At 45.8% G+C, this 12,037-nt stretch overlaps 1 protein-coding gene across 1 annotated transcript; it reads left to right on the top strand.

Annotated features, from left to right (window-relative positions):
- Window positions 1–10,495: 10,495 nt before the first annotated feature.
- Window positions 10,496–11,644, top strand: LOC121498976 (28S ribosomal protein S26, mitochondrial-like). Its single transcript, XM_041769412.1, has 2 exons — window positions 10,496–10,517; window positions 10,646–11,644. The coding sequence occupies exons 1-2, from the start codon at window positions 10,496–10,498 to the stop codon at window positions 11,254–11,256; spliced, it is 633 nt and encodes a 210-aa protein (XP_041625346.1). The 3' UTR covers window positions 11,257–11,644.
- Window positions 11,645–12,037: the final 393 nt, after the last annotated feature.

Here is a 12,037-nt window from a genome sequence, read left to right as displayed (position 1 = left end):
TTTCAAAGATATAAATTTCCCTCCAATTTAACCTATAAATCTGCAACCTAGTCAAAGTTCTACTTGGTTAGGAGGAAACTCAAACTGTGTGTGGAAAAAGAAAAATCATAGAATAGCCAAATCAACCTAAGAAGGAAAGGGAAGGATGTGCTATTACTATTGACAGGAGAATTGACAGCAGGAGCGGGACAGCAGAGAGATCAGTGTCAGACTTTTGTGGAGGTAGAAAATTAATAGATGATAAATATGGCACGACAATCAATGGCAAAATAGTGGGTTCTTTAATAGAAGGTATTGGGAAAGTGAGCTCACTCAATGGAGAAAACCAGAACTAGATCTCTACTTAACACACAAAATGTAGTCTCTAAATGAGCTAGAGATCCGAAACGGACAGAGATGAGGTTAGCAGGAAATAACACAGGAAATAGTTTTGAGGCCCTGGGGTGAAAGAGACGCTCTGCTGATTAGCCATGAGAGAAAAGGCAAATTAAATGTCAGTGAGATCCGGCTTCACGCTGCTGGCCTGGAGAAGTTAGAAGCCTGGATAGAACACGCGTTAGCACTGGAGGTTCAAATATTTTTCTCTCATGTAAAATCCTCAGTTTGTATGATAGGTTCCTTAGGCAGCCATCAGGGGCCCAGGTGCCGCCTGTCCCCAGGGTGTTTGGCCGGCTGGCTCGAGGGAGAAGAGGAGAACGGACACCAGGGATAATGACCTGCTTCTGCCATAGTCTTTGTATATGGTCAGCTGCTGCCCCAGGATGCAGTCCCTGGTCAGGAGGACAATCCAAAGTCAAAGTCCTGTGCAGTCCTGAATGCAGCTCAGTCGAGTCCCTCTGGACAAGGGGCAGCCTCTCCATCAGGTCCTATCAGTGAAGGACAGGTCATGTGCCCACACCCCCCAACCTGGAGTGTGGAGAGGTGGAGAATGGGAGACACACAGCAGCATTCAAGCTCTGCTTAGCCGTGTCCATGCGGTTACTTAAATAAAACTGTGCAGCACTGGATGTCAAGTTTTCACACGCTTGTAAGCAAGCTTTGCAGTCATCTCTGTTCACGGTCTGCCGAATCCTCCCACGAGCACCTCGGCATGAATGCTGGAGACTGTCTCCCTGGCAGGGAAGGGAGCTCTGGGCCAGCACTCGGGCACTCGGGCACTCGGACTCAGCTCTTGGATTTGCTCCCTGGGTCCCAGGCCTCATCAGGTCTGACTTGGCTCTGTGTGTGTGTTCGTGTGTGTGCGCGCGTGCGTTGTTGTCAGTATCTGCATGGCCACCTGCAAAGGAATGTGAGAGGCTGCCCTAGCTGCAGGGGTCTAGGTTTGCAGGGGCTTCCTGATTGATAGGTGCCTCCCTGGGTCAGCTTCTTACATACACATTCAGCTCCACGTGCAAAGGCCCCATCTAGTCATGGGTTTAATCCTATGGATTCTTTTTTATTTGTTGGCCTCTTGTTTGCTCACCATCCTTCTCTCTCTCTCTCTCTCTCTCTCTCTCTCTCCAGTTGAAGTTGACTACGTTGAGGCCACTTCCACTATCATATATACCTTAAGTATTTGTAGAATGACCTTCCACAAATGAGACACAGGCCCACTCTCTATGGGCTGGGTTGTCTTCATGTCTATTGGATCTGTACGGTCACTTGGGCTTTGTGCTTAGAAGGACTAGCGCTTAGTTTAATGTTGGACTGACCCTTGTTGCATAGCTATGACTCTGAGTGTTTGAGAGGAATGTAGGGCACAGACTTGGCTGCCTCTTCAGAGCTTTGCTTTCTCAAAGCTGAACGTGGGTTTCAGAAGAGGTTGGTATTTTCAGCCATGTGGCACCTTCTTACCAGACTCATAGATCACAGGCCCCACGCAGAGGGAAACCTCCTTGTCCAGCTGTCATCTCCTCTATCTGCCTTCCTCTAGCCTAAGTCTCTCTAGCTGGGCTTTTCTGAAAGTGGCAAGAAGGTAACCAATACTCGCCAACATTCTGAACTATTTTCATCCATTTCCTCTAGGGTTATAGTTTTAGTCACATTCAATATAGTCCTAATACACCACAAACAAGAGTCATATCAAATACTTTTGCATACATAGCAAGCACATTTCTATAGAATATAATAGATCATTGGTCCCATGCTCCACCCAGCCTTCTTCTTCAATGGGCCTCAAGTTCTTGTTGGGAGTTGTAGGTATAGGCTGGTGGTTAGGAAGTTACTATCTCATGGTCATTGGGAGTTTCTCAGTTCAGCAGCTGGCCATCTTGTGTAGTGTCAACACATTTATCTTGGTGTTTTTTTTGTGTGTGTGACAATTCAGATTGACTGAAAAATTATGTTTTTCTTTTTCTTTTTTTTTTTTAAAGAGCACTGCTTTATTTGTTTATTTATGATAGTCACAGAGAGAGAGAGAGGCAGAGACACAGGCAGAGGGAGAAGCAGGCTCCACGCACCGGGAGCCCGACGTGGGATTCGATCCCGGGTCTCCAGGATCGCGCCCTGGGCCAAAGGCAGGCACCAAACCGCTGCGCCACCCAGGGATCCCCTGAAAAATTATGTTTTTCATCAACTTTTCCATAAAAATATTCTATTCTAGACTAATTCATAAAATAGTGGCATTTTTACTATAATACATAATAGGCAGACTTCTAATAAATTTATTGAAATTAAATTATCTAATAAATTTAGAAAGAAAAGAAAGGGGGAAAAACTGAAACTAAAAATGGACCAAAATAAACTGTTGTAAATTGCATTTCATATGACAAACTACATACTGAAGCCTGAAAATTTCTGTTAATCATTGATTGCAACAACAAAAACAAAAAGCCATAAAACCAGATAAAAGCAAAAAATGAGGGACTCCTGGGTGGCTCAGCAGTTGAGCTCCTGTCTTCAGCCCAAGGCCTGATCCTGGGGTCCCAGGATCGAGTTCCACATCAAGCTCCCTGTGTGGAGCCTGTTCTCTCTCTGCCTGTGTCTCCGACTCTCTGTGTGTGTGTCTCATGAATAAGTAAATAAAATCGTTAAAAATAAATAAACAAAAAATAAAAGCAAAAATGAGGAAGAAATCAAGGAGAGTCCAGCTAAAACTTTTTATGGATTGAACGTTTGCCTCCTGCCCTCTAGATTCATATGTTGAAACCTTTAATTCCAATGTCATAGTATTTGGAGGTGGGACCTTTGGGAGATGATTACGGTTAGATGAGGTCATGAGGATGGGGCCTCTATAATGGGACTAGTGCCTTTATAAGAAGAGGAAGAAAGACTAGAGTGCACTCTCTTCCTTTCTCTCTCTCTCCCTCCTTCTCTCTCTCTCTTTCCCACTACCCCCCTCCTCCCTCTCTCTTCCTGCCACCCAAAAGGCAATGAAAAGTTGTCAGGCTGCAAGCTGGGAAGAAGGCCTTCACTGGGGAACCAAACTGGCCAGCACCTTAGCCTTGAACTTCCCAGCATCCAGAATTGTGAGAAATAAATTCTGTTTTTTTAAGCCAACTAGGTATGGCAACCCAAGCTGACTAATAATGATTTTGGTACCAAACAGTGGGGTGATGAATACCAAATACCCAAAAATGTGGAATTGGCTTTGGAACTTGGCAGTGGGAAGAGTTTTGCTAGAAATGTGGATGTTGAAGGTGATTCTGGTGAGAACTCAGAAAGATACTTGGAGAAATGTAGAGAAAGCTTCCATCTTCTTGGAGAATACATAAATAATCATGAGAATAATGTCAGTAGAAATATGAATGGTAGAGGCCATTCTGATGACGTCTCACATGGCAACAAGGAACATGTCATTGGAAACTGGAGGGAAAAAAATTAAAGAAAAGGAAACTGGAGGGAAGGTGATTCTGGTTATACAGTGGCAAAGACCTTGGCTGAATTGTGTTCATGTTCTAGTCTTTTGTGGAAGGTAGACCTTGTGAGCAATTAAACTGGATATTTGCCTGAGGAGATTTCTTTTTTTTAAATCATTCTTTAAATATTTTACTTATAAAAAATATTTATTTGGGATCCCTGGGTGGCGCAGCGGTTTGGCGCCTGCCTTTGGCCCAGGGCGCGATCCTGGAGACCCGGGATCGAATTCCACATCGGGCTCCCGGTGCATGGAGCCTGCTTCTCCCTCCGCCTGTCTCTGCCTCTCTCTCTCTCTCTCTGTGACTATCATAAATAAATAAAAATTTTTAAAAATATTTATTTATTTATTTATGATTTTATTTACTTATTTGTGAGAGACACACAGTGAGAGGCAGAGACATAGGCAGAGGGAGAAGCAGGCTCCATGCAGGAAGCCTGATGCGGGACTGGATCCTGGGACTCCAGGATCATGCCTTGAGCCAAAGGCAGGTGCTTAACTGCTGAGCCACTCAGGCGTCCCTAAATATTTAAATTAAATTTGCCAACGTATAGTATAACACCCAGTGCTCATCCCATCAAGTTCCCTCCTTAGTAGCTGAGGATATCTCTAAGCAAAGTGTTGAGAGTGGCTTGGTTCCTCCCGACTTCTTGTAAAATGCTAGAAGGGAGAGATGAATTGAAGGAGGCATTGTTAAGTAAAAAGGAACCAGAAAATTTTAAGAAATTGGTAAATTCCCAGCATGTAAAAATGAGAAAATGTGTTCAGAAGAAAGTACTAGGAATGTGGCTGGATTACTATTTGATAAAGAGATTATGAGACATGAGCAAAAACATTGCCAATTTGCATTGACTGGGACAGAGACTGGACAAATGAAGGGAGGCTGTTAGACTTCTAAGATCCTACAGGACTGAACCACAGAGACTCTTGACTACAAATGTGCACTATTCTGCAAGACAAGGGAAGAATGACTCTAAAGGAGATACAAAGATCATCAAGGCTGCCTTCTCACTTTCAAAGGGAACACCCATTGCCTCCATTTCAGCAGGAGGCCTAACAGTGGCTGCCTGGAGCTTTGGGGAGCCTATACAGAGCTTTATGGAGCATTCAGGATGCCAGCCCACTTGGCAGAGCCACAGAGGGGATCTTGCTGGATCTGGAAGGCAGAGTCCTGAAACCATAAGGATTATTCCTGAGCCTTAGATCTAATGATATTTTCCATGCAAGGACAAGAATTTTGGGGAGCCATGGGGGGAATGCTATGGATTGAATGTTTGGTCCTCCAAGTTCATATGTTGGAACTATGACCTCTCTGTGTGATAGTATTTGGAAGTGGGAACCTTGGAAGATAATTTGGTTACATGAGATCATCAAGTTGGAACTTGTATGTTAGTACTGGTATCCGAAGAGGAGGAGGAGGAGGGGGAGGAGGAGGAGGAGGAGGAAGAGGAGGAGGAGGAGGAAGAAGAAGAAGAAGAAGAAGAAGAAGAAGAAGAAGAAGAAGAAGAAGAAGAAGAAGAAGAAGAAGAAGAAGAAGAAGAAGAAGAAGAAGAAGAAGAAGAAGAAGAAGAAGAAGAAGAAGAAGAAGAAAAGGAGAAAGAGGAGAAGAAGGGGGAGGGGGAGGAGGAGGAGGAGGAGAGTATGCCTTGCTCTATCTCTGTCTCTCTCTCCATCTTCTCTCTCTCTCTCTCTCTCTCTCTCTCTCTCTCTCTCTCTGTCTGTCATGTGAAGACATGATGAGAAGGTAGCCATCTTCAAGATCTTCAAGTCAGGAAAAGGGCCCTCATCAAGAACTTGATCATGAGGTCACCCTGATCCTGGACTTTCCAGCCTCTAGAACTGTGAGAAATAAGTGTCTTGTAAGTCACCCATCTATGGTATTTTGTTATAGCACTGAGCTAAGACACTAATCAACTTTGCTTCAAATCTGGGCCTCATAAATTTGCCACATTTAACTGTCTTTTTCACAGACTAGAATATTCCATATGGCATAAGAGTCACCACATCTGAGTTCACCAGTCCTGAATTTTCTACATAAATGATAAGTCAGCCTTCTCAAGTTAGGAGAAGCCAATGGAATGATGAATATGTATGGAAATGCACAACAAAATTGATAAATCTTTAACTATATTGACTATGAAAAATTAGAAATATATACGGGGATGTTGGGATGCCTGGGTGGCTCAGTGGTTGAGTGTCTGCCTTTGGCTCAGGGTGTGATCTTGGGGTCCTGGGATCGAGTCCTGAAGCAAGCTCCCTGTATGAAGCCTGCTTCTCCATCTGCCTATGTCTCTGCCTCTCTCTATGTGTCTCTCATGAATAAATCTTTTTTTTAAAAAAAAAGAAATGAGAATATTACTTCCAATGTGACAGAAATAAAAAGGATTATAAGAGAGTGCTGTGAATAATTATATGTCATCAAACTGGATAACCTAGATTAAATGGAAAAATTCCTAGAAACACAAAACTTACTAAGACTGAATCCTGAAGAAATAGAAAATGTGAATAGTCATAAAATAGGAGATAGAAACAATAACAAAAAAAAAGAGAGAAAGAAAAATCCCTGGACCTTATGGCTTTACTGATGAATTATGCCAAACATTGAAAGAAGCATTGACAATTCTTCTTAAACCTTCCAATACATTGAAGAGGAGGAAGCAGATCTTAATTCATTCCATGAGGCCAGCATAGCCAATCTGGAAGGACTACATATAGCATGATTCCAAGTATAGGACATTCTGAAAAAGGCAAAATTATGTAAACAGTAAAAAGATCAGTGGTTTTCAGGGGGTAGATAAGGGAGCAAATAGGTGGAGCACAGGAGATTTTTAGGGTAAATACTCTATATGATACCATGATGATGGATACATGTCATTAGACAGTTGTCCACATCTAAAGAATGTGCAGCAGCAAGGGTGAATTGAAATGTGAACTATGGCCTTTGAGTGAGTGTGATGTGTTCATGTAGGTCCATTAATTGTAACAAATGTTCCAGTCTGGTGGGGATGTTGGTACTGAGGGAGACTGATCTGTGGGAGTTTGGGGATATATGGGAACTCTCTGTACCTTCACCTCAACTTTTTTTGTGAATCTAAAACTGCTCTAAAAAATACAAATATCACTCAGGGAAGGGAAACCAAGGCCTAAACCACAAAAGAGATAGGTTCCTGTCTTTGTCCCATTCCCATTTTTTAAAAAGTATGCTCCATGCCCAGCAGGGAGTCCAGCATAGGGCTTGAACTCACGACCCTGAGATCAAGACCTGAGTTCGAGAGTCAGATGCTTAACTGACTGAGCCACCCAGGCACCCTCCCATTTCCAGTTTTCTAAAGCAATTGCTGGAGCAGAGGATCATTCCCATCAGGGATTCTCTGATGAAATGGAAACATTTTCAACCTATGAAGATGGGTTGGTCAGAGCACAGGGTCAGGTGAAAATTAGGGCTTCTATCTAAAACTCACAGCCCATATTCTTAGAATGACGGAGGGGCCCAGGATAAAATACTGAACACTGTGATTCTGAGCTGTGGATAGACTCCTTGAGAGAGTTCGGGATCCCTAGAGGACTTTGCCCTCTCGGTGTCTCCTGGGTCAAGCTTCTTCCTGGGTCAGGGCTGCCTGGAGGCTAGCAAGAAGCCTGAAAGAGTGGCTACAAATGAATCCATCTGTCTCCAGGGAGCAGAATCCACAGACTGCAGCTCAGATATTGCCCTAGATCTGACATCTGGGCCCCTTTTCATTAGGGGACATGGAAATGTCAAATGAGGACCAATGCACTAAATGCTCCCTTATTTGGGTTGGACGGAAAAAGATCAGTAGAAAGTGTTTTCATCACCTTTAAAATGAGTAACATGGAAACAATAGAGATCTCAAGTAAGCTAATGTAGACAATCTTATGCTTGCTGCTTGATTAGAATGAGGACAGCAAGAAACAGGCTCCAAACTCTCTTTTTATCTTTTTATTTTTATTTATTTTTTGTCTTTCAGCAGGAATAGAGAGGCAGGAAGAAATGAGTGGGGGCTTTTAAAGGTGAGACTCTCCTGGCCAACCCTGGGTTCCCACACGTTTGACCTTCATCTCCCTCTCCATCAGGCCCACGTCCCTCAAAATAGAGGATGCCAGTTCCTAGAGCCAATCCTTCTCAGAAATTAAAGCTCTCTGAGGAGCTCGTCAGGGGAATAGGGACCTGGCACACTGCCTGCTCTTCCCTGCCCTCCTTGAGAGTAACACAGTGTTGGAGGTGGGCAGGGATCTTACCCTCTAAGGACAGTGACTCATAGTAGAATAATTCTTGGATGTTTCAGTGGCAAAATTTTGGGATCCTGGCTTTGGACAAGTTGTTAAGGTCCCTAATTTTTCAGGCCCCTCCTTTGAGAGGGCACTTGGCCCCATATGACCATTTGGGATATGTGTATAGAAGCACCTGCCCCATGACCCAGCAGTCACAGACCAAGCCTTTTCTGCTGGGGCCATTGACCCTTTGACCTTGAACACTTAATTTCTAGGGGGCACTCAGGGTTGAATTTTGAAGTACCCTATGCCCAAGAAGACGTTCTGCTCCGGATCTCGCAAGGTCCTTTGCTCTTCCCTTCAACACTACAAACTGTGCTATTTCCCAACTTTCAGACTTGAGAAAATCTCTCTGCCTGAGAGATCCTAAAGTGACATCGGACAGGCCTCTACCTCAGAAAAGTCATTTGTGCCCTCTTTTATTCCAGGATTCTTCTCCTTAGCTTCCTCATGGATTTCCAGGGCCTGTGCAGCATGTGGTTGACTCGGGAGGGAGAAGCACAGGGAAAAGGGGGTGACAGGAGCCATGAGGTGAGGGATAGAAGGACTATCAGAAATCAGGGATGTGGGGAACTGGCATACTGGCCAGCCCTGTCTGGGCTGTCTGCCCCCTTCTCTCTAGGATGCTCTTCTCACCTCTTGTCTCTTACAGACACCTGTACATGCTCTATTTTGAGGCTCAGAAGATGTGAAGATCTGCTGGGTGGGGTCACTGCACATTCCTCATGGCTCCATTCTGGAAATTCTGGGAGTTTGGCTCCCTCATAGTGCCAGCAGTGTCACCACAGCCCCTCTCAAGGGCACCCTGTTCTTGTGGGGCCTTCAGTGTTCCTAGTTGGCAACATCATGCTCTCCTCAAGCAGTTCCTCCTTTTGAGGATTAGACTCCATCACCCCGATGTCCCCACTGTGCCTCCCAAACTTCACTGCAGGTACATGCACTTTACCTATGAGACCTCAGAGCCTGAGCTTTGTAATCTCATGCCCTCCTATGGACCTTCCTCAGCTCACTTCCCGCTTCACCCTTCCTCTAGACCTTACATAACCTTGCTTCTAAATTGGCCATAGCCCTTTCAGCTCAGGTTGTTCGCAGCAGCCTGTCTGCACTTGCCACCCATATGTGATTACGCCCAGCGCAGCCTGGCTGCTACCCCTATCCCACCTCCCCATGGGGCTTTGCGTGCAGTTCCAATGGATATCCTAGGTATCAAATCCTGGGACACTTTAAGTCCTTATTATAAAGGATTTCTGTAGTATTTGCTGCAGTTATCACTCCAGCCTTTAAATTTCTCTTTGGCTTTAACATTATCAGGATCCTAATTTTAGTCTGATTCCAACAATGAATCCACTCTCTCCTTGATGGACTCCATTTCCTCTATCAGCGCCCAGTGATGCTTTTGCCCAGGACCCCAGCCCCTACCTTTTCACCCCAAAGTTCTGCCAATATAGAGACCTCAACATGGCCCAGAATACCATCATTTCCTTACCTTCTTTTGCATCTATCCCCATACAAGATACACCAAATTTACCTTGGTTTATTTACTCAGACACTTAAATAAGAAATGAGGGGTCATGTTGATCTTATTTCTTCTTTACTGTCTAAATCTGTCCTGTCACCTAGTCCTTCCAATTTTATGCATTAAACATTTCTGGCATTTGTTCCTTCTCTTGCATGTGTATCTCAAATTCAGTCCCATATCACCTTTATCCTGGATAATTCCTATCCCTTTCAGTTTTAAGCAACTTTTTTTTAAACTTATTTTTATTTATTTATGATAGACATAGAGAGAGAGAGAGGCAGAGACACAGGCAGAGGAGAGGGAGAAGCAGGCTCCATGCCAGGAGCCCGATGCGGGACTCAATCCCGGGACTCCAGGATCGCGCCCTGGGCCAAAGGCAGGCGCGAAACCACTGAGCCACCCAGGGATCCCAGTTTTAAGCAACTTTATCTGGCATTACCCCTTCACCTTCCTTACCCATTTCTCTACCATAGGTTCCATTCCATAGCACCTTCACCTGAACTGACATCTTTTTGTCCATTTCCCTTCCACCACTTAAATCCCATGTACTTTTATGTGGATCATTCCTATAACATTTTCTTTTCCACCACTAGGCCTGTAACAACCATTTCCTTGCCTCTTATCTTGGCTGATTAAAACCACTCCACAAAATTAGTTATCTGTCCTGACATGATACAGCTTAAATACTCTCAAAGCTTTCAGCACCCCTTTGTTTATAGCCAATGCCCAATCCTGGTCCACAGAGTCCTTCACGGTTGGGCCACTTTTTGCTTCCTCAGCTCAGCCTCTGCTTGCCTAGGCCTCTGGCACTAGCACAAGAACTGCCCCTGTGCCTACACTCACCTGTGGTCATGCCTGTGCTGGGTGCCAGAGGTCAGTGCTCCTGGCCCACTGAGACTTGGTCCTCCCTCCCTCTCTTACTCTTTACCCCAGGGATGGAGAAGGGGGAGGTGACATTACTGCTCCAACAGCCACAGATGGTATTCACTTTGAAAATTAAGGGAGGAGAGTTTGGGGCGCGGGTCCCCGGTGGGGGCCTCCGGCCCCGCTGCTGCTCCTCGTGCGCGGCCGCAAGACCCGCCACGACCTTCCGGCCAAGTCCAAGGTCGGGCGCGTGGCGACCCCGCCCACGGTGGATCCCGTAGAGTTCTTCGTGCTGACGGAGCGTTACCGGCAGTATCGCCAGACGGTGCGCGCCCTCAGGCTGGAGTTCGTGACTGAGGTGCGGAAGAAGGCGCACGAGGCCCGGGCCGGGGTCTTGGCAGAGCGCAAGGCGCTGAAGGATGCCACCGAGCATCGCGACCTGATGGCCTGGAACCAGGCGGAGAACCAGCGGCTCCACGAGCTGCGGTTAGCGAGGCTGCGGCAGGAGGCGCGGGAGCAGCAGCAGCGGCAGGCAGAGGAAGAAGCCCGGCGGGCCCGAGAGGCCCAGGCCTGGGCGCAGCTCAAGGAGCAGGAAGTGCTGCAGCTGCAGGAGGAAGCAAAAAATTTCATTACCCGAGAGAACCTGGAGGCACGGGTGGAAGAAGCATTGGACTCGCCGCCGAAGAGCTACAATTGGGCCATCACCAGGGAAGGGCTGGTGGTCAGACCACAGCATAAGGGCTCGTAGGGGTCCAGTAAGGACAGTGCCCACCCAGGGACCATGTGTGTATGGGGTAGGAGGGTTGGGCCTGATCTGGAATAGATCTGTTGATGTTGCTTAGGAAGAAGGAGGCTCAGCCTATTCCAGTGTCCTCCTCACATTCTGCCCTGCACCCACCACCTGGTTGGCAGTTCCCATACATACTGTCCTGTTCTACACCCATGTACGACTCAGCAAAGCAGCAGACCTTAGAGGTTTCCAGCTCGCAGTGGCGCAGAATGGACCACAGTCCCCTCGATCAACTACGTCATTTACTAAGTGTCATCAAGGACATGGACAGAGGTTGGCAAATTACAGTCCTTTGGCCCAATTTGTCCTACTGCCTGTTTTTGTAAATAAATTTTATTGGAACACACACAAAAAAAAAAAAGAAAATTAAGGGAATTGGAACTGTACATTCCCATATGGGTGCTAAGGGAGGGCTGGATTCTCGGAATTTTTTTTTGAGGAGTGGAAGGGAGGTTGTTTCTAGCTATGAGTTTGTCCACTTGAGTGGTGTTTGCTTCATTTTGGTGGTTTGTAGGGAGTTTGCGTGTATGTGTGTTCTTTTTTTTTTTTAAGATTTATTTATTCATTTGAGACACAGAGAAAGAGAGGCAGAGACATAGGCAGAGGGAGAGGCAGTCTACATGAAGGGAGCCCAATGTGGGACTCGATCCCAGGACCCTGGGATCATGCCCTGAACCAAAGACAGACGCTCAACCACTGAGCACCCCCAGGCGTCCCAGTGTATGTGTGTTCTAATGAA

The sequence above is a fragment of the Vulpes lagopus genome, chromosome 9 (assembly GCF_018345385.1).
Source record: "Vulpes lagopus strain Blue_001 chromosome 9, ASM1834538v1, whole genome shotgun sequence".
In the NCBI taxonomy this organism is placed as follows: domain Eukaryota; kingdom Metazoa; phylum Chordata; class Mammalia; order Carnivora; family Canidae; genus Vulpes; species Vulpes lagopus.
Note: the sequence above shows the minus strand (reverse complement) of the source record. Positions and strands in the feature narration are given on the sequence as shown.